The sequence below is a fragment of the Oncorhynchus masou genome, chromosome 13, assembly GCF_036934945.1.
Source record: "Oncorhynchus masou masou isolate Uvic2021 chromosome 13, UVic_Omas_1.1, whole genome shotgun sequence".
Taxonomy (NCBI): domain Eukaryota; kingdom Metazoa; phylum Chordata; class Actinopteri; order Salmoniformes; family Salmonidae; genus Oncorhynchus; species Oncorhynchus masou.
Window position 1 is genome coordinate 97313974 of NC_088224.1, and position 25191 is coordinate 97339164.

Consider the following 25191-nt stretch of genomic DNA (forward strand, 5'->3'; position numbering starts at 1 on the left):
GACATGATACATACCTAAATACCTATAAAACCCTACTATAGGCCCAAGACATGATACATACCTAAATACCTATAAAACCCTACTATAGGCCCAAGACATGATACATACCTAAATACCTATAAAACCCTACTATAGGCCCAAGACATGATACATACCTAAATACCTATAAAACCCTACTATAGGCCCAAGACATGATACATACCTAAATACCTATAAAACCCTACTATAGGCCCAAGACATGATACATACCTAAATACCTATAAAACCCTACTATAGGCCCAAGACATGATACATACCTAAATACCTATAAAACCCTACTATAGGCCCAAGACATGATACATACCTAAATACCTATAAAACCCTACTATAGGCCCAAGACATGATACATACCTAAATACCTATAAAACCCTAAACCCATGATACATACCTAAATACCTATAAAACCCTACTATAGGCCCAAGACATGATACATACCTAAATACCTATAAAACCCTACTATAGGCCCAAGACATGATACATACCTAAATACCTATAAAACCCTACTATAGGCCCAAGACATGATACATACCTAAATACCTATAAAACCCTACTATAGGCCCAAGACATGATACATACCTAAATACCTATAAAACCCTACTATAGGCCCAAGACATGATACATACCTAAATACCTATAAAACCCTACTATAGGCCCAAGACATGATACATACCTAAATACCTATAAAACCCTACTATAGGCCCAAGACATGATACATACCTAAATACCTATAAAACCCTACTATAGGCCCAAGACATGATACATACCTAAATACCTATAAAACCCTACTATAGGCCCAAGACATGATACATACCTAAATACCTATAAAACCCTACTATAGGCCCAAGACATGATACATACCTAAATACCTATAAAACCCTACTATAGGCCCAAGACATGATACATACCTAAATACCTATAAAACCCTACTATAGGCCCAAGACATGATACATACCTAAATACCTATAAAACCCTACTATAGGCCCAAGACATGATACATACCTAAATACCTATAAAACCCTACTATAGGCCCAAGACATGATACATACCTAAATACCTATAAAACCCTACTATAGGCCCCAAGACATGATACATACCTAAATACCTATAAAACCCTACTATAGGCCCAAGACATGATACATACCTAAATACCTATAAAACCCTACTATAGGCCCAAGACATGATACATACCTAAATACCTATAAAACCCTACTATAGGCCCAAGACATGATAGGCCCAAGACATGATACCTAAATACCTATAAAACCCTACTATAGGCCCAAGACATGATACATACCTAAATACCTATAAAACCCTACTATAGGCCCAAGACATGATACATACCTAAATACCTATAAAACCCTACTATAGGCCCAAGACATGATACATACCTAAATACCTATAAAACCCTACTATAGGCCCAAGACATGATACATACCTAAATACCTAAAAACCCTACTATAGGCCCAAGACATGATACATACCTAAATACCTATAAAACCCTACTATAGGCCCAAGACATGATACATACCTAAATACATACTATAAAACCCTACTATAGCCCCAAGACATGATACATACCTAAATACCTATAAAACCCTACTATAGGCCCAAGACATGATACATACCTAAATACCTATAAAACCCTACTATAGGCCCAAGACATGACACATACCTAAATACCTATAAAACCCTACTATAGCCCCAAGACATGATACATACCTAAATACCTATAAAACCCTACTATAGCCCAAGACATGACACATACCTAAATACCTATAAAACCCTACTATAGGCCCAAGACATGATACATACCTAAATACCTATAAAACCCTACTATAGGCCCAAGACATAAATACCTAAATACCTATAAAACCCTACTATAGGCCCAAGACATGATACATACCTAAATACCTATAAAACCCTACTATAGGCCCAAGACATGATACATACCTAAATACCTATAAAACCCTACTATAGGCCCAAGACATGATACATACCTAAATACCTATAAAACCCTACTATAGCCCCAAGACATGATACATACCTAAATACCTATAAAACCCTACTATAGGCCCAAGACATGATACATACCTAAATACCTATAAAACCCTACTATAGGCCCAAGACATGATACATACCTAAATACCTATAAAACCCTACTATAGGCCCAAGACATGATACATACCTAAATACCTATAAAACCCTACTATAGGCCCAAGACATGATACATACCTAAATACCTATAAAACCCTACTATAGGCCCAAGACATGATACATACCTAAATACCTATAAAACCCTACTATAGGCCCAAGACATGATACATACCTAAATACCTATAAAACCCTACTATAACCCCAAGACATGATACATACCTAAATACCTATAAAACCCTACTATAGGCCCAAGACATGATACATACCTAAATACCTATAAAACCCTACTATAGGCCCAAGACATGATACATACCTAAATACCTATAAAACCCTACTATAGGCCCAAGACATGATACATACCTAAATACCTATAAAACCCTACTATAGGCCCAAGACATGATACATACCTAAATACCTATAAAACCCTACTATAGGCCCACATGATACATACCTAAATACCTATAAAACCCTACTATAGGCCCCAAGACATGATACATACCTAAATACATGATACATACCTAAATACCTATAAAACCCTACTATAGGCCCAAGACATGATACATACCTAAATACCTATAAAACCCTACTATAGGCCCAAGACATGATACATACCTAAATACCTATAAAACCCTACTATAGGCCCAAGACATGATACATACCTAAATACCTATAAAACCCTACTATAGGCCCAAGACATGATACATACCTAAATACCTATAAAACCCTACTATAGGCCCAAGACATGATACATACCTAAATACCTATAAAACCCTACTATAGGCCCAAGACATGATACATACCTAAATACCTATAAAACCCTACTATAGGCCCAAGACATGATACATACCTAAATACCTATAAAACCCTACTATAGGCCCAAGACATGATACATACCTAAATACCTATAAAACCCTACTATAGGCCCAAGACATGATACATACCTAAATACCATAAAACCCTACTATAGGCCCAAGACATGATACATACCTAAATACCTAAAACCCTACTATAGGCCCAAGACATGATACATACCTAAATACCTATAAAACCCTACTATAGGCCCAAGACATGATACATACCTAAATACCTATAAAACCCTACTATAGGCCCAAGACATGATACATACCTAAATACCTATAAAACCCTACTATAGGCCCAAGACATGATACATACCTAAATACCTATAAAACCCTACTATAGGCCCAAGACATGATACATACCTAAATACCTATAAAACCCTACTATAGGCCCAAGACATGATACATACCTAAATACCTATAAAACCCTACTATAGGCCCAAGACATGATACATACCTAAATACCTATAAAACCCTACTATAGGCCCAAGACATGATACATACCTAAATACCTATAAAACCCTACTATAGATACATACCTAAATACCTATAAAACCCCAAGACATGATACATACCTAAATACCTATAAAACCCTACTATAGGCCCAAGACATGATACATACCTAAATACCTATAAAACCCTACTATAGGCCCAAGACATGATACATACCTAAATACCTATAAAACCCTACTATAGGCCCAAGACATGATACATACCTAAATACCTATAAAACCCTACTATAGGCCCAAGACATGATACATACCTAAATACCTATAAAACCCTACTATAGGCCCAAGACATGATACATACCTAAATACCTATAAAACCCTACTATAGGCCCAAGACATGATACATACCTAAATACCTATAAAAACCCTACTATAGGCCCAAGACATGATACATACCTAAATACCTAAAAACCCCTACTATAGGCCCAAGTCATGATACATACCTAAATACCTATAAAACCCTACTATAGGCCCAAGACATGATACATACCTAAATACCTATAAAACCCTACTATAGGCCCAAGACATGATACATACCTAAATACCTATAAAACCCTACTATAGCCCAAGACATGATACATACCTAAATACCTACCTAAAACCCTACTATAGGCCCAAGACATGATACATACCTAAATACCTATAAAACCCTACTATAGGCCCAAGACATGATACATACCTAAATACCTATAAAACCCTACTATAGGCCCAAGACATGATACATACCTAAATACCTATAAAACCCTACTATAGGCCCAAGACATGATACATACCTAAATACCTATAAAACCCTACTATAGGCCCAAGACATGATACATACCTAAATACCTATACTATAGGCCCAAGACAAAACCCTACTATAGGCCCAAGACATGATACATACCTAAATACCTATAAAACCCTACTATAGGCCCAAGACATGATACATACCTAAATACCTATAAAACCCTACTATAGGCCCAAGACATGATACATACCTAAATACCTATAAAACCCTACTATAGGCCCAAGACATGATACATACCTAAATACCTATAAAATACATACCTAAATACCTATAAAACCCTACTATAGGCCCAAGACATGATACATACCTAAATACCTATAAAACCCTACTATAGGCCCAAGACATGATACATACCTAAATACCTATAAAACCCTACTATAGGCCCAAGACATGATACATACCTAAATACCTATAAAACCCTACTATAGGCCCAAGACATGATACATACCTAAATACCTATAAAACCCTACTATAGGCCCAAGACATGATACATACCTAAATACCTATAAAACCCTACTATAGGCCCAAGACATGATACATACCTAAATACCTATAAAACCCTACTATAGGCCCAAGACATGATACATACCTAAATACCTATAAAACCCTACTATAGGCCCAAGACATGATACATACCTAAATACCTATAAAACCCTACTATAGGCCCAAGACATGATACATACCTAAATACCTATAAAACCCTACTATAGGCCCAAGACATGATACATACCTAAATACTATAAAACCCTACTATAGGCCCAAGACATGATACATACCTATATAAAACCCTACTATAGGCCCAAGACATGATACATACCTAAATACCTATAAAACCCTACTATAGGCCCAAGACATGATACATACCTAAATACCTATAAAACCCTACTATAGGCCCAAGACATGATACATACCTAAATACCTATAAAACCCTACTATAGGCCCAAGACATGATACATACCTAAATACCTAAAACCTCCTACTATAGGCCCAAGACATGATACATACCTAAATACCTATAAAACCCTACTATAGGCCCAAGACATGATACATACCTAAATACCTATAAAACCCTACTATAGGCCCAAGACATGATACATACCTAAATACCTATAAAACCCTACTATAGGCCCAAGACATGATACATACCTAAATACCTATAAAACCCTACTATAGGCCCAAGACATGATACATACCTAAATACCTATAAAACCCTACTATAGGCCCAAGACATGATACATACCTAAATACCTATAAAACCCTACTATAGGCCCAAGACATGATACATACCTAAATACCTATAAAACCCTACTATAGGCCCAAGACATGATACATACCTAAATACCTATAAAACCCTACTATAGGCCCAAGACATGATACATACCTAAATACCTATAAAACCCTACTATAGGCCCAAGACATGATACATACCTAAATACCTATAAAACCCTACTATAGGCCCAAGACATGATACATACCTAAATACCTATAAAACCCTACTATAGGCCCAAGACATGATACATACCTAAATACCTATAAAACCCTACTATAGGCCCAAGACATGATACATACCTAAATACCTATAAAACCCTACTATAGGCCCAAGACATGATACATACCTAAAAATAAAACCCCTATATGGCCCAAGAAATACTGAAATACCTATAAAACCCTACTATAGGCCCAAGACATGATACATACCTAAATACCTATAAAACCCTACTATAGGCCCAAGACATGATACATACCTAAATACCTATAAAACCCTACTATAGGCCCAAGACATGATACATACCTAAATACCTATAAAACCCTACTATAGGCCCAAGACATGATACATACCTAAATACCTATAAAATACATACCTAAATACCTATAAAACCCTACTATAGGCCCAAGACATGATACATACCTAAATACCTATAAAACCCTACTATAGGCCCAAGACATGATACATACCTAAATACCTATAAAACCCTACTATAGGCCCAAGACATGATACATACCTAAATACCTATAAAACCCTACTATAGGCCCAAGACATGATACATACCTAAATACCTATAAAACCCTACTATAGGCCCAAGACATGATACATACCTAAATACCTATAAAACCCTACTATAGGCCCAAGACATGATACATACCTAAATACCTATAAAACCCTACTATAGGCCCAAGACATGATACATACCTAAATACCTATAAAACCCTACTATAGGCCCAAGACATAAATACCTATAAAACCCTACTATAGGCCCAAGACATGATACATACCTAAATACCTATAAAATACTATAGGCCCAAGACATGATACTAAATACCTATAAAACCCTACTATAGGCCCAAGACATGATACATACCTAAATACCTATAAAACCCTACTATAGGCCCAAGACATGATACATACCTAAATACCTATAAAACCCTACTATAGGCCCAAGACATGATACATACCTAAATACCTATAAAACCCTACTATAGCCCCAAGACATGATACATACCTAAATACCTATAAAACCCTACTATAGGCCCAAGACATGATACATACCTAAATACCTATAAAACCCTACTATAGGCCCAAGACATGATACATACCTAAATACCTATAAAACCCTACTATAGGCCCAAGACATGATACATACCTAAATACCTATAAAACCCTACTATAGGCCCAAGACATGATACATACCTAAATACCTATAAAACCCTACTATAGGCCCAAGACATGATACATACCTAAATACCTATAAAACCCTACTATAGGCCCAAGACATGATACATACCTAAATACCTATAAAACCCTACTATAGGCCCAAGACATGATACATACCTAAATACCTATAAAACCCTACTATAGGCCCAAGACATGATACATACCTAAACATACCTAAATACCTATAAAACCCTACTATAGGCCCAAGACATGATACATACCTAAATACCTACCTAAAACCCTACTATAGGCCCAAGACATGATACATACCTAAATACCTATAAAACCCTACTATAGGCCCAAGACATGATACATACCTAAATACCTATAAAACCCTACTATAGGCCCAAGACCCAAGACATAAAACCCTACTATAGGCCCAAGACATGAAATACCTAAATACCTATAAAACCCTACTATAGGCCCAAGACATGATACATACCTAAATACCTATAAAACCCTACTATAGGCCCAAGACATGATACATACCTAAATACCTATAAAACCCTACTATAGGCCCAAGACATGATACATAAAACTATAGGCCCAAGACTAAATACCTAAATACCTATAAAACCCTACTATAGGCCCAAGACATGATACATACCTAAATACCTATAAAACCCTACTATAGGCCCAAGACATGATACATACCTAAATACCTATAAAACCCTACTATAGGCCCAAGACATGATACATACCTAAATACCTATAAAACCCTACTATAGGCCCAAGACATGATACATACCTAAATACCTATAAAACCCTACTATAGGCCCAAGACATGATACATACCTAAATACCTATAAAACCCTACTATAGGCCCAAGACATGATACATACCTAAATACCTATAAAACCCTACTATAGGCCCAAGACATGATACATACCTAAATACCTATAAACCCTACTATAGGCCCAAGACATGATACATACCTAAATACCTATAAAACCCTACTATAGGCCCAAGACATGATACATACCTAAATACCTATAAAACCCTACTATAGGCCCAAGACATGATACATACCTAAATACCTATAAAACCCTACTATAGGCCCAAGACATGATACATACCTAAATACCTATAAAACCCTACTATAGGCCCAAGACATGATACATACCTAAATACCTATAAAACCCTACTATAGGCCCAAGACATGATACATACCTAAATACCTATAAAACCCTACTATAGGCCCAAGACATGATACATACCTAAATACCTATAAAACCCTACTATAGGCCCAAGACATGATACATACCTAAATACCTATAAAACCTATAAAACCTAAAAACTACTATAGGCCCAAGACATGATACATACCTAAATACCTATAAAACCCTACTATAGGCCCAAGACATGATACATACCTAAATACCTATAAAACCCTACTATAGGCCCAAGACATGATACATACCTAAATACCTATAAAACCCTACTATAGGCCCAAGACATGATACATACCTAAATACCTATAAAACCCTACTATAGGCCCAAGACATGATACATACCTAAATACCTATAAAACCCTACTATAGGCCCAAGACATAAAACCCTACTATAGGCCCAAGACATGATACATACCTAAATACCTATAAAATACATACCTAAATACCTAAATATAAAACCCTACTATAGGCCCAAGACATGATACATACCTAAATACCTATAAAACCCTACTATAGGCCCAAGACATGAATACCTAAATACCTATAAAACCCTACTATAGGCCCAAGACATGATACATACCTAAATACCTATAAAACCCTACTATAGGCCCAAGACATGATACATACCTAAATACCTATAAAACCCTACTATAGGCCCAAGACATGATACATACCTAAATACCTATAAAACCCTACTATAGGCCCAAGACATGATACATACCTAAATACCTATAAAACCCTACTATAGGCCCAAGACATGATACATACCTAAATACCTATAAAACCCTACTATAGGCCCAAGACATGATACATACCTAAATACCTATAAAACCCTACTATAGGCCCAAGACATGATACATACCTAAATACCTATAAAACCCTACTATAGGCCCAAGACATGATACATACCTAAATACCTATAAAACCCTACTATAGGCCCAAGACATGATACATACCTAAATACCTATAAAACCCTACTATAGGCCCAAGACATGATACATACCTAAATACCTATAAAACCCTACTATAGGCCCAAGACATGATACATACCTAAATACCTATAAAACCCTACTATAGGCCCAAGACATGATACATACCTAAATACCTATAAAACCCTACTATAGGCCCAAGACATGATACATACCTAAATACCTATAAAACCCTACTATAGGCCCAAGACATGATACATACCTAAATACCTATAAAACCCTACTATAGGCCCAAGACATGATACATACCTAAATACCTATAAAACCCTACTATAGGCCCAAGACATGATACATACCTAAATACCTATAAAACCCTACTATAGGCCCAAGACATGATACATACCTAAATACCCCTATAGCCCCAAGACATAAAACCCTACTATAGGCCCAAGACATGATACATACCTAAATACCTATAAAACCCTACTATAGGCCCAAGACATGATACATACCTAAATACCTATAAAACCCTACTATAGGCCCAAGACATGATACATACCTAAATACCTATAAAACCCTACTATAGGCCCAAGACATGATACATACCTAAATACCTATAAAACCCTACTATAGGCCCAAGACATGATACATACCTAAATACCTATAAAACCCTACTATAGGCCCAAGACATGATACATACCTAAATACCTATAAAACCCTACTATAGGCCCAAGACATGATACATACCTAAATACCTATAAAACCCTACTATAGGCCCAAGACATGATACATATAAAACCCTACCTATAAAACTATAGCCCCAAGACATGATACATACCTAAAACCTATAAAACCCTACTATAGCCCCAAGACATGATACATACCTAAATACCTATAAAACCCTACTATAGGCCCAAGACATGATACATACCTAAATACCTATAAAACCCTACTATAGGCCCAAGACATGATACATACCTAAATACCTATAAAACCCTACTATAGGCCCAAGACATGATACATACCTAAATACCTATAAAACCCTACTATAGGCCCAAGACATGATACATACCTAAATATCTATAAAACTCCTACTATAGGCCCAAGACATGATACATACCTAAATACCTATAAAACCCTACTATAGGCCCAAGACATGATACATACCTAAATACCTATAAAACCCTACTATAGGCCCAAGACATGATACATACCTAAATACCTATAAAACCCAAGACATACTATAAAAGGCCCAAGACATGATACATACCTAAATACCTATAAAACCCTACTATAGGCCCAAGACATGATACCATAAAACCCCTATAGGCCCAAGACAATACATACCTAAATACCTAAAACCTCCTACTATAGGCCCAAGACATGATACATACCTAAATACCTATAAAACCCTACTATAGGCCCAAGACATGATACATACCTAAATACCTATAAAACCCTACTATAGCCCCAAGACATGATACATACCTAAATACCTATAAAACCCTACTATAGCCCCAAGACATGATACATACCTAAATACCTATAAAACCCTACTATAGCCCCAAGACATGACACATACGTATACCCAGGACCAGAAGCGCTACCAGCAAACTAAATGTTTTTACAGGCTCAATATTTCAGTCTGATTTCAAAGAAACCAGAAACTCTCTTGCCTTGTCAAAGTTCTCGATGAGAATCTCCACCACGATGTTCTGGAACTTAATGTTCATCATGGCAGCCACCGTCTCCTCCTGTGACCTCATCAACGTGGGCCCGAAGATCACGCCCAGGTTGGACACCGTCATCAGGTTGAACTGGCTGTGGGTGGACACTCTGTCAGGCAGGAGACAGACAGATCAGACAGGATGGTATAAGGTTTCAATATCACGCTACATTATTTATGCCCCCGCGTGAACAAACATTCGAACACAATGTTTTCACTTCAGTCACTTAGCAGATTCTCTTATCCAGAGAGACTTAGTTAGAGTGCATTCATCTTAAAGGCAGCAGGACCTACAGATTGTGAGACTGATGGGTGAAGTGTGACATCTCCCTACACAACAATAGATTTACGATGTGATTTTAGACTGGTCAGTTAGGAGAGACCTACGTGACGAGGTGTTTGATCAGTAGCTCCATCATCTCCTTGTTCCTTTCAGGCAGCTTGTGGACCAAGGCATGGACGGCCCTAACCCTGTAGTTCTGGTCTTCACACTCTGGGGAGGGGGGAGGAGGGGGGAGGAGGGTGAGAGGCAGAGAAGGGGAAGAAGGGGGAGAGGCAGAGAAGGGGAAGAAGGGGGAGAGGCAGAGAAGGGGAAGAAGGGGAGGAGGGGGAGAGGCAGAGAAGGGGAAGAAGGGGGAGGACGGGGGAGTAGGGGGAGAGGCAGAGAATGGGAAGAAGGGGGAGGACGGGGTAGGAGGGGGAGAGGCAGAGAAGGGGAAGAAGGGGGAGGACGGGGGAGTAGGGGGAGAGGCAGAGAATGGGAAGAAGGGGGAGGACGGGGTAGGAGGGGGAGAGGCAGAGAAGGGGAAGAAGGGGGAGGACGGGGGAGTAGGGGGAGAGGCAGAGAATGGGAAGAAGGGGGAGGACGGGGGGAGGAGGGGGAGAGGCGGAGAAGGGGGAGGACGGGGGAGTAGGGGGAGAGGCAGAGAAGGGGAAGAAGGGGGAGGACGGGGGAGGAGGGGGAGAGGCAGAGAAGGGGAAGAAGGGGGAGGAGGGGGAGAGGCAGAGAAGGGGAAGAAGGGGGAGGACGGGGGAGTAGGGGGAGAGGCAGAGAATGGGAAGAAGGGGTAGGACGGGGAGGAGGGGGAGAGGCGGAGAAGGGGGAGGACGAGAGAGTAGGGGGAGAGGCAGAGAAGGGGAAGAAGGGGGAGGACGGGGGAGGAGGGGGAGAGGCAGAGAAGGGGAAGAAGGGGGAGGACAGGGGAGGAGGGGGAGAGGCAGATAAGGGGAAGAAGGGGGAGGACGGGGGAGGAGGGGGAGAGGCGGAGAAGGGGGAGGACGGGGGAGTAGGGGGAGAGGCAGAGAAGGGGAAGAAGGGGGAGGACGGGTGAGGAGGGGGAGAGGCGGAGAAGGGGGAGGACGGGGGAGTAGGGGGAGAGGCAGAGAAGGGGAAGAAGGGGGAGGACGGGGGAGGAGGGGGAGAGGCAGAGGAGGGGAAGAAGGGGGAGGACGGGGAGGGGGAGGGGCAGAGAAGGGGAAGAAGGGGGAGGACGGGGAGAGGCAGAGAAGGGGAAGAAGGGGGAGGACGGGGGAGGAGGGGGAGAGGCAGAGAAGGGGGAGGACGGGGGAGTAGGGGGAGAGGCGGAGAAGGGGGAGGACGGGGGAGTAGGGGGAGAGGCGGAGAAGGGGGAGGACGGGGGGAGGAGGGGGAGAGGCAGAGGAGGGGGAGAGGGGGAGGACGGGGGAGGAGGCGGAGAGGCGGAGAAGGGGAAGAAGGGGGAGGAGGGGGAGAGGGTGGAGATGGGGGAGGGCGGGGGAGATTGGGGAGGAGGGGGAGGTGGGGGAGATTGGGGACAGAGTCATGATAAACACACTGACAGCTTCATGGCTGCTTGTTTTTGATTACATGCTCATGTTTTTCTATGTAACATGCAAAAACAATCTATCGTCAAAATATCTTAAATGTTTTTTTGTTGTATGTTGCAATTTAGTACAAAACAAAAACACAAAAAAATACAAAAGCACAGCTGACAGACAAATGAAGTGAGTCGTGGGACAAGAAGAGAGCGACAGTTACACAACAGTCAGTGTTCCTAGTCAGTGTTCCTAGTCAGCGTTCCTAGTCAGTGTTCCTAGTCAGTGTTCCTAGTCAGCGTTCCTAGTCAGTGTTCCTAGTCAGTGTTCCTAGTCAGTGTTCCTAGTCAGCGTTCCTAGTCAGTGTTCCTAGTCAGCGTTCCTAGTCAGCGTTCCTAGTCAGTGTTCCTAGTCAGCGTTCCTAGTCAGTGTTCCTAGTCAGTGTTCCTAGTCAGCGTTCCTAGTCAGTGTTCCTAGTCAGCGTTCCTAGTCAGCGTTCCTGGTCAACGATCTTGGTCAGCGATCTTGGTCAGCGTTCCTAGTCAGCGTTCCTAGTCAGTGTTCCTGGTCAGCGGTCCTGGTCAGCGGTCCTAGTCAGCGTTCCTAGATAGCGGTCCTGGTCAGCGTTCCTAGTCAGCATTCCTGGTCAGCGTTCCTGGTCAGCGATCTTGGTCAGCGGTCCTAGTCAGCGTTCCTGGTCAGCGATCTTGGTCAGCGTTCCCAGTCAGCGTTCTTGGTCAGTGATCTTGGTCAGCAGTCCTGGTCAGCGTTCCTGGTCAGTGATCTTGGTCAGCGGTCCTGGTCAGGGGTCCTAGTCAGCGTTCCTAGATAGCGGTCCTGGTCAGCGTTCCTAGTCAGCGTTCCTAGTTAATGTTCCTAGTCAGTGTTTCGAGTCAGCGTTCCTAGTCAGCGTTCCTAGTTAATGTTCCTAGTCAGTGTTCCTAGTCAGCGTTCCTAGTCAGCGTTCCTAGTCAGTGTTCCTAGTCAGTGTTCCTAGTCAGTGTTCCTAGTCAGCGTTCCTAGTTAGTGTTCCTAGTCAGTGTTCCTAGTCAGTGTTCCTAGTCAGCGTTCCTGGTCAGCGTTCCTCGTCAGCGTTCCTAGTCAGTGTTCCGAGTCAGCGTTCCTAGTCAGCGTTTCTATTCAGCATTCCTAGGCAGCGTTCCCAGTCAGTGTTCCTAGTCAGCATTCCTAGATAGCGGTCCTGGTCAGCGTTCCTAGTCAGCGTTCCCAGTTAGTATTCCTAGTCAGCGTTCCCAGTTAGTGTTCCTAGTCAGCGTTCCCAGTTAGTATTCCTAGTCAGCGTTCCCAGTAAGTGTTCATTGTCAGCGTTCCCAGTCAGCGTTCCCAGTTAGTGTTCCTAGTCAGCGTTCCCAGTCAGTGTTCCTGGTCAGCGTTCCCAGTTAGTGTTCCCAGTCAGCGTTCCTAGTCAGCGTTCCTAGTCAGTGTTCCCAGTTAGTGTTCCTAGTCAGCGTTCCCAGTCAGTGTTCCCAGTTAGTGTTCCTAGTCAGCGTTCCCAGTTAGTGTTCCTAGTCAGCGTTCCCAGTAAGTGTTCATTGTCAGCGTTCCCAGTCAGCGTTCCCAGTTAGTGTTCCTAGTCAGCGTTCCCAGTCAGTGTTCCTGGTCAGCGTTCCCAGTTAGTGTTCCCAGTCAGCGTTCCTAGTCAGCGTTCCCAGTTAGTGTTCCTAGTCAGCGTTCCTAGTCAGCGTTCCCAGTTAGTGTTCCTAGTCAGCGTTCCCAGTAAGTGTTCATTGTCAGCGTTCCCAGTCAGCGTTCCCAGTTAGTGTTCCCAGTCAGCGTTCCCAGTTAGTGTTCCTAGTCAGCGTTCCTGGTCAGCGTTCCCAGTCAGCGTTCCCAGTTAGTGTTCCCAGTCAGCGTTCCTAGTCAGCGTTCCCAGTTAGTATTCCTAGTCAGCGTTCCCAGTCAGCGTTCCCAGTCAGCATTCCCAGTTAGTGTTCCCAGTCAGCGTTCCTAGTCAGCGTTCCCAGTTAGTATTCCTAGTCAGCGTTCCCAGTCAGCGTTCCCAGTCAGCGTTCCTAGTCAGTGTTCCTAGTCAGTGTTCCTAGTCAGCGTTCCCAGTCAGCGTTCCTAGTTAGCGTTCCTAGTCAGTGTTCCTAGTTAAGGCTTTAGGGCTAAGGAAAGGGTTAGGGTCAGGGTTTAGGTAAGGGTTAAGGTAAGGGTTAGGGTCAGGGTTAAGGTAAGGGTTAAGGTCAGGGTTAAGGTAAGGGTTAGGGTCAGGGTTAAGGTAAGGGTTTAGGTCAGGGTTAAGGTAAGGGTTAGGGTCAGGGTTAAGGTAAGGGTTAGGGTCAGGGTTAAGGTAAGGGTTAGGGTCAGGGTTAAGGTAAGGGTTAGGGTCAGGGTTAGGGTCAGGGTTAGGGTCAGGGTTAAGGTAAGGGTTAGGGTCAGGGTTAGGGTCAGGGTTAGGGTCAGGGTTAAGATAAGGGTTAGGGTCAGGGTTAGGGTCAGGGTTAAGGTAAGGGTTAGGGTCAGGGTTAGGGTAAGGGTTAGGGTCAGGGTTAGGGTAAGGGTTAGGGTCAGGGTTAGGGTCAGGGTTAGGGTAAGGGTTATGGTCAGGGTTAGGGTCAGGGTTTGGTTAGTGGTGTTGCAGGTCAGCTGTGTGCTGATAATCTCTCCCCATTGTATTACTTACTGACAGCCATGATGAAGTCTTTGTGGAGCTTAAAGGTCAGCAGAGGCTCAGAGAGACACCTGGTGGATGAAAAGGGAACATGAAGAGGAGGGAGACGTACGTCTCAACTATCCACCCTTTTCCAGCGTTAACAATGGTGAAAACTCCCTCCAGATAACGCTTACACCAAAAACATGCTTTTACAATCTTAGATAGGGAGTATGCAAGTGCGTGCACACACACACCCACGCACGCACACACACACACACACACTGGTTGACCAAGGATGGGAGGGTTTCAGGAAGGCATTAAGCAATGTCATGATGATTCCTAGCCAGGGAGGAGCAGGGAGCAACTGGTAGGGCAACATGACCTCAGCTAATTCACTAGGTCCATGCATATCTGTGTGCGTGTGTGTGTGTGTGTGTGTGTGTGTGTGTGCGTACCTGAGGTAATTCTTCAGGCCGCTGGTGATGGTCTTGTTGTCCCAGGTGTCTGGGTCCAGGTTCATATCAACTGGAGCCTTGGTTGCTACGGGATACAAAACAACAACACAACCATTTACACAATTACACTGTACCTGACTGACCTGTTCCAGAACACAGCTCAGTAGTGCACTTAAAATATACAGTGTGACTTCACTGATGAAGTCTTTGTAAAGCATCTATGTAGGTCTATGGGTTATGAAGGGTTTGTAAAGAATCTATGTAGGTCTATGGGTTATGAAAGGTTTGTAAAGAATCTATGTAGGTCTATGGGTTATGAAAGGTTTGTAAAGAATCTATGTAGGTCTATGGGTTATGAAGGTTTGTAAAGCATCTATGTAGGTCTATGGGTTATGAAGGTTTGTAAAGCATCTATGTAGGTCTATGGGTTATGAAAGGTTTGTAAAGAATCTATGTAGGTCTATGGGTTATGAAGGGTTTGTAACGCATCTATGTAGGTCTATGGGTTATGAAGGGTTTGTAACGCATCTATGTAGGTCTATGGGTTATGAAGGGTTTGTAACGCATCTATGTAGGTCTATGGGTTATGAAAGGTTTGCTTGGCCTTACAAGTTATCCTATTTCAGTTTTATATATATACAATACATTGTCTGACACAGCTGACTCTCTCACTTTTGACTTCAGTGAAAACTAGAGGTCCCTCTGAGGTGGATGATAGACAGCATAATCTAAACGGAGTCCTACAGACCAACCGATGCCACTAAGGTTACAGAAGGAACAAATATGGAGAGAGAATATCCTGGAATATCCAAGGCCTGAGGTCATCTGCCTTTGGCCTAAAGAGCAGAAACCCAGACTTCACCAAAGAAATCGGTAATACAGACATTGTCATCCTGCAAGAAACCTGGTACAGAGGAGACGGACCCACTGGTTGCCCTCTAGGTTACAGAGAGCTGGTAGTCCCATCCACCAAACTACCAGTGAAACAGTGAAGGGACTCAGGTGGTATGCTAATTTGGTATAGAGCAGACATAACTCACTACATTAAATGAATCAAAACAGGAACATTCTACATTTGGCTAGAAATTCAAAAGGAAATTATTCTAACAGAGAAAAATGTCCTCCTGTGTGCTACCTATATCCCCCCACTAGAATCACCATACTTTAATGAAGACAGCTTCTCCATCCTAGAGGAGGAAGTCAATCTTTTCCAGGCCCAGGGACATGTACTAGTCTGTGGCGACCTAAATGCCAGAACCGGACAAGAACCTGACACCCTCAGCACACAGGGGGACAAACACCTACCTGGAGGTGACAGCTTTCCCTCCCCCATATCAACACTGGTTGTATGTGGTGGGGTCAACACTGGTTGTATGTGGTGGGGTCAACACTGGTTGTATGTGGTGGGGTCAACACTGGTGGTATGTGGTGGGGTCAACACTGGTTGTATGTGGTGAGGTCAACACTGGTTGTATGTGGGGTCAACACTGGTTGTATGTGGTGGGGTCAACACTGGTTATATGTGGTGGGGTCAACACTGGTTGTATGTGGTGGGGTCAACACTGGTTGTATGTGGTGGGGTCAACACTGGTTGTATGTGGTGGGGTCAACACTGGTTGTATGTGGTGGGGTCAACACTGGTTGTATGTGGGGTCAACACTGGTTGTATGTGGTGGGGTCAACACTGGTTGTATGTGGTGGGGTCAACACTGGTTGTATGTGGTGGGGTCAACACTGGTTGTATGTGGTGGGGTCAACACTGGTTGTATGTGGTGGGGTCAACACTGGTTGTATGTGGTGGGGTCAACACTGGTTGTATGTGGTGGGGTCAACACTGGTTGTATGTGGTGGGGTCAACACTGGTTGTATGTGGTGGCGTCAACAGTGGTTGTATGTGGTGGGGTCAACACTGGTTGTATGTGGTGGGGTCAACACTGGTTGTATGTGGGGTCAACACTGGTTGTATGTGGTGGGGTCAACACTGGTTGTATGTGGTAGGGTCAACACTGGTTGTATGTGGGGTCAACACTGGTTGTATGTGGTGGGGTCAACACTGGTTGTATGTGGGGTCAACACTGGTTGTATGTGGTGGGGTCAACACTGGTTGTATGTGGGGTCAACACTGGTTGTATGTGGTGGGGTCAACACTGGTTGTATGTGGTAGGGTCAACACTGGTTGTATGTGGGGTCAACACTGGTTGTATGTGGTGGGGTCAACACTGGTTGTATGTGGTGGGGTCAACACTGGTTGTATGTGGTGGGGTCAACACTGGTTGTATGTGGTGGGGTCAACACTGGTTGTATGTGGTGGGGTCAACACTGGTTGTATGTGGTGGGGTCAACACTGGTTGTATGTGGGGTCAACACTGGTTGTATGTGGTGGGGTCAACACTGGTTGTATGTGGTGGGGTCAACACTGGTTGTATGTGGGGTCAACACTGGTTGTATGTGGTGGGGTCAACACTGGTTGTATGTGGTGGGGTCAACACTGGTTGTATGTGGTGGGGTCAACACTGGTTGTATGTGGTGGGGTCAACACTGGTTGTATGTGGTGGGGTCAACACTGGTTGTATGTGGGGTCAACACTGGTTGTATGTGGAGTCAACACTGGTTGTATGTGGTGGGGTCAACACTGGTTGTATGTGGTGGGGTCAACACTGGTTGTATGTGGTGGGGTCAACACTGGTTATATGTGGTGGGGTCAACACTGGTTGTATGTGGTGGGGTCAACACTGGTTGTATGTGGTGGGGTCAACACTGGTTGTATGTGGTGGGGTCAACACTGGTTGTATGTGGGGTCAACACTGGTTGTATGTGGTGGGGTCAACACTGGTTGTATGTGGTGGGGTCTACACTGGTTGTATGTGGTGGGGTCAACACTGGTTGTATGTGGTGGGGTCAACACTGGTTGTATGTGGTGGGGTCAACACTGGTTGTATGTGGTGGGGTCAACACTGGTTGTATGTGGTGGGGTCAACACTGGTTGTATGTGGTGGGGTCAACACTATATACACACACTCACTAGACTATATACACACACTCACTAGACTATATATACACACTATATACACACTCACTAGACTATATATACACACTCACTAGACTATATATACACACTATATACACACTCACTAGACTATATATACACACTAACTAGACTATATATATATACACTATATACACACTCACTAGACTATATATACACACTAACTAGACTATATATACACACTGACTAGACTATATATACACACTCACTAGACTATATATACACACTATATGCACATTCACTAAATTATATATACACACTCACTAGACTATATATACACACTGACTAGACTATATATACACACTCACTAGACTATATATACACACTATATGCACATTCACTAAATTATATATACACACACTCACTAGACTATATATACACACTATATGCACATTCACTAAATTATATATACACACTCAATTGACTATATGTACATCCTTTTTATTTTATTTTACCTTTATTTAACTAGGCAAGTCAGTTAAGAACAAATTCTTATTTTCAATGACGGCCTAGGAACAGTGGGTTAACTGCCTGTTCAGGGGCAGAACGACAGATTTGTACCTTGTCAGCTCGGGGGTTTGAACTTGCAACCTTTCGGTTACTAGTCCAATGCTCTAACCACTAGGCTACCCTCCCGCCCCAACCTATATTTATGCTTATTTATTTTCCCTTGTGTACTTTAACTATTTGTACATCGTTACAACACTGTATATATACACTATATACACTCAACATTACACCACTATATATATACACTATATACACTCATCATTACAACACTGTTTATATACACTATATACACTCATCATTACAACACTGTTTATATACACTATATACACTCATCATTACAACACTGTATATACACACTATATACACTCATCATTACAACACTGTTTATACACACTATATACACTCATCATTACAACACTGTTTATATACACTATATACACTCATCATTACAACACTGTTTATATACACTATATACACTCATCATTACAACACTGTTTATATACACTATATACACTCATCATTACAACACTGTTTATATACACTATATACACTCATCATTACAACACTGTTTATACACACTATATACACTCATCATTACAACACTGTATATACACACTATATACACTCATCATTACAACACTGTATATACACACTATATACACTCATCATTACAACACTGTTTATATACATAATATACACTCATCATTACAACACTGTTTATATACACTATATACACTCATCATTACAACACTGTATATATACACTATATACACTCATCATTACAACACTGTATATATACATAATATGACATTAGAAATGTTTTTATTCTTGTGAGTCTTCTGTGAGTGTAATTTTTACTGTTAATTTGATTTGTTCATTTCTCTTTTGTTTATTATCTATTTCACTTGCTTTGGCAATGTTAACACGTTTCCCATGCTAATAAAGCCCTTCAATTGAATTGAATTGAGAGAGGGAGGGAGAGAGAGAGGGAGGAAGAGAGAGAAAGAGAGAGACGGAGAGAGAGGGAAAGGGAGAGAGAGAGCAGAGGCTACTTACCAAACACAGTGGTCATCAACTTCTGGACCTTCGAGTTGACCCCTCCTATTCTGTAGAGGCCCAACGTGTTGATCCCTATGAGATCACACAGACACACCAGTGGTGGGAAGAGTCCTCAGTTGTCATACTTCAGGAAATGTAAAGATACCTTCATAGAAAATGACTCCAGGAAATGTCACCAAGTAAAATATGACTTGAGTAAAAGTCTAAAAGTATTTGGTTTTAAATATACTTTAGTAGCACAAGTAAATGGAGTTCCTAAAACATACTTAACTAACACGAGTAAAAGTTATTCAAATTATTTATATTTCGCAAACCAGACGGCACAATTGCCTTGTTTTTTTAATTATTATTGAGGAATAGCCAGGGGCACACTCCAACATTCAGACATAATTTACAAATGAAGCATTTTATGTTTAGTGAGTCTGCCAGATCAGAGGCATTAGGGAAAACGGCAAAATGTAACGAGTACTTTTGGGTGTCAGGCTAAATGTATGGAGTAAAAATAACATCATTTTCTTTAGGAATATGGTGAAGTAAAAGTAAAAGTTGGCAAAAAATATAAATAATAAAGTGAAGTACAGATATCCCCCCAAAAAACTACTTAAGTAGTACTTTAAAGTATTTTTACTTAAGTACTTTACCCCACTGAAACACACACACACACACACACACACACACACACACACACACACACACACACACACACACACACACACACACACACACACACACACACACACACACACACACACACACACACATTAATGAAGAGTGGTGTTGGTTCCCGTGTTTGGTCATGTAGGATTACAGTGAGACAGAACAGCAGTCTATTTTGACAGCTGAAGCCTAAGAGAAGGGATAAAATGGCTGCTATGATGACTCACCTCGCACCTCCACCAAGTCAATACATTTCCTCACAAAATTAAACCCTGCCTCGTTTAGGTACGCTGTAACACAGGGAACACAAAGGAGCAGGGTTGACTGGGTTCAATACACAGAACACAAGGTTCCCACGGGGCTCTGTTGAAAAGTAGTGCACTACACAGAGGGAATAGGGGGCGATTGTGGAGAAACACTCAGAGTGGTGTGATTGCAGCTGTTCTCTCACACAGAGAGTGTGTACTAATGATGATCCACTCTATTCAAATGACTGAGTTAATAAGTAGAAGTGGATGGCTACAGACAACAACACCAACAAGGGTTAGAATTAGACAATGCATCTGGTATTACACATATTATTCACTCTTTGTACAGCCAGGAGAGTCAGACTATATTGGACATGTGTTGTGTAGTATATTGTACATGTGTTGTGTACTATATTGGACATGTGTTGTGTACTATATTGTACATGTGTTGTGGGGTATATTGTACATGTGTTGTGTACTATATTGTACATGTGTTATGTAGTATATTGTACATGTGTTGTGTAGTATATTGTACATGTACTGTGTAGTATATTGTACATGTACTGTGTAGTATATTGTACATGTGTTGTGTAGTATATTGTACATGTGCTGTGTAGTATATTGGACATGTGTTGTGTACTATATTGTACATGTGTTGTGGGGTATATTGTACATGTGTTGTGTACTATATTGTACATGTGTTGTGTAGTATATTGTACATGTGTTGTGTAGTATATTGTACATGTACTGTGTAGTATATTGTACATGTACTGTGTAGTATATTGTACATGTGTTGTGTAGTATATTGTACATGTGCTGTGTAGTATATTGTACATGTGTTGTGTAGTATATTGTACATGTGTGGTGTAGTATATTGTACATGTGTTGTGTAGTATATTGTACATGTGTTGTGTAGTATATTGTACATGTGTTGTGTAGTATATTGTACATGTACTGTGTAGTATATTGTACATGTACTGTGTACTATATTGTACATGTGTTGTGTAGTATATTGTACATGTGTTGTGTACTATATTGTACATGTGTTGTGTAGTATATTGTACATGTGTTGTGTACTATATTTTACATGTGTTGTGTAGTATATTGTACATGTGTTGTGTAGTATATTGTACATGTGTTGTGTAGTATATTGTACATGTGTTGTGTAGTATATTGTACATGTGTTGTGTAGTATATTGTACATGTGTTGTGTACTATATTGTACATGTGTTGTGTACTATATTGTACATGTGTTGTGTAGTATATTGTACATGTGTTGTGTAGTATATTGTACATGTGTTGTGTAGTATATTGTACATGTGTTGTGTAGTATATTGTACATGTGTTGTGTAGTATATTGTACATGTACTGTGTAGTACATTGCACATGTGTTGTGTAGTATATTGTACATGTACTGTGTAGTATATTGTGCATGTACTGTGTAGTATATTGTACATGTGTTGTGTAGTATATTGTACATGTGTTGTGTAGTATATTGTACATGTGTTGTGTAGTATATTGTGCATGTACTGTGTAGTATATTGTACATGTGTTGTGTAGTATATTGTACATGTGTTGTGTAGTATATTGTACATGTGTTGTGTAGTATATTGTACATGTGTTGTGTACTATATTGTACATGTGTTGTGTAGTATATTGTACATGTGTTGTGTACTATATTGTACATGTGTTGTGTAGTATATTGTACATGTGTTGTGTAGTATATTGTACATGTGTTGTGTAGTATATTGTACATGTGTTGTGTAGTATATTGTACATGTGTTGTGTAGTATATTGTACATGTGTTGTGTAGTATATTGTACATGTGTTGTGTAGTATATTTGACATGTGTTGTGTAGTATATTGTACATGTGTTGTGTAGTATATTGTACATGTGTTGTGTAGTATATTGTACATGTGTTGTGTACTATATTGTACATGTGTTGTGTAGTATATTGTACATGTGTTGTGTACTATATTGTACATGTGTTGTGTAGTATATTGTACATGTGTTGTGTACTATATTGTACATGTGTTGTGTAGTATATTGTACATGTGTTGTGTAGTATATTGTACATGTGTTGTGTAGTATATTGTACATGTGTTGTGTACTATATTGTACATGTGTTGTGTAGTATATTGTACATGTGTTGTGTACTATATTGTACATGTACTGTGTAGTACATTGCACATGTGTTGTGTAGTATATTGTACATGTACTGTGTAGTATATTGTGCATGTACTGTGTAGTATATTGTACATGTGTTGTGTAGTATATTGTACATGTACTGTGTAGTACATTGCACATGTGTTGTGTAGTATATTGTACATGTACTGTGTAGTATATTGTACATGTGTTGTGTACTATATTGTACATGTGTTGTGTAGTATATTGTACATGTGTTGTGTACTATATTGTACATGTGTTGTGTACTATATTGTACATGTGTTGTGTAGTATATTGTACATGTGTTGTGTAGTATATTGTACATGTGTTGTGTAGTATATTGTACATGTGTTGTGTAGTATATTGTACATGTGTTGTGTACTATATTGTACATGTGTTGTTTAGTATATTGTACATGTGTTGTGTACTATATTGTACATGTACTGTGTAGTATATTGTACATGTACTGTGTACTATATTGTACATGTGTTGTGTAGTATATTGTACATGTGTTGTGTACTATATTGTACATGTGTTGTGTAGTATATTGTACATGTGTTGTGTACTATATTTTACATGTGTTGTGTAGTATATTGTACATGTGTTGTGTAGTATATTGTACATGTACTGTGTAGTATATTGTACATGTACTGTGTAGTATATTGTACATGTGTTGTGTAGTATATTGTACATGTGCTGTGTAGTATATTGTACATGTGTTGTGTAGTATATTGTACATGTGTGGTGTAGTATATTGTACATGTGTTGTGTAGTATATTGTACATGTGTTGTGTAGTATATTGTACATGTGTTGTGTAGTATATTGTACATGTACTGTGTAGTATATTGTACATGTACTGTGTACTATATTGTACATGTGTTGTGTAGTATATTGTACATGTGTTGTGTACTATATTGTACATGTGTTGTGTAGTATATTGTACATGTGTTGTGTACTATATTTTACATGTGTTGTGTAGTATATTGTACATGTGTTGTGTAGTATATTGTACATGTGTTGTGTAGTATATTGTACATGTGTTGTGTAGTATATTGTACATGTGTTGTGTAGTATATTGTACATGTGTTGTGTACTATATTGTACATGTGTTGTGTACTATATTGTACATGTGTTGTGTAGTATATTGTACATGTGTTGTGTAGTATATTGTACATGTGTTGTGTACTATATTGTACATGTGTTGTGTAGTATATTGTACATGTGTTGTGTAGTATATTGTACATGTACTGTGTAGTATATTGCACATGTGTTGTGTAGTATATTGTACATGTACTGTGTAGTATATTGTGCATGTACTGTGTAGTATATTGTACATGTGTTGTGTAGTATATTGTACATGTGTTGTGTACTATATTGTACATGTGTTGTGTAGTATATTGTACATGTGTTGTGTACTATATTGTACATGTGTTGTGTAGTATATTGTACATGTGTTGTGTACTATATTGTACATGTGTTGTGTACTATATTGTACATGTGTTGTGTAGTATATTGTACATGTGTTGTGTACTATATTGTACATGTACTGTGTAGTATATTGTACATGTACTGTGTACTATATTGTACATGTGTTGTGTAGTATATTGTACATGTGTTGTGTACTATATTGTACATGTGTTGTGTAGTATATTGTACATGTGTTGTGTAGTATATTGTACATGTGTTGTGTAGTATATTGTACATGTGTTGTGTAGTATATTGTACATGTGTTGTGTACTATATTGTACATG

The 25191-nt window shown here is 40.3% G+C and overlaps 1 protein-coding gene across 2 annotated transcripts in view; it reads right to left on the reverse strand.

Annotated features, from left to right (window-relative positions):
* The window catches only part of LOC135553260 (rho GTPase-activating protein 42), a 240268-nt gene that overhangs the window by 70321 nt on the left and 144756 nt on the right, over positions 1-25191 (reverse strand). For both annotated transcript variants that reach the window (XM_064985435.1, XM_064985434.1), the window contains 6 exons: positions 21252-21314; positions 20365-20439; positions 15753-15837; positions 15328-15386; positions 11274-11379; positions 10837-10996 (listed from right to left, as the gene is read on the reverse strand). In XM_064985435.1, coding sequence (XP_064841507.1) covers positions 10837-10996; positions 11274-11379; positions 15328-15386; positions 15753-15837; positions 20365-20439; positions 21252-21314 — 548 coding nt within the window. The remainder of the gene's footprint in view (positions 1-10836; positions 10997-11273; positions 11380-15327; positions 15387-15752; positions 15838-20364; positions 20440-21251; positions 21315-25191) is intronic.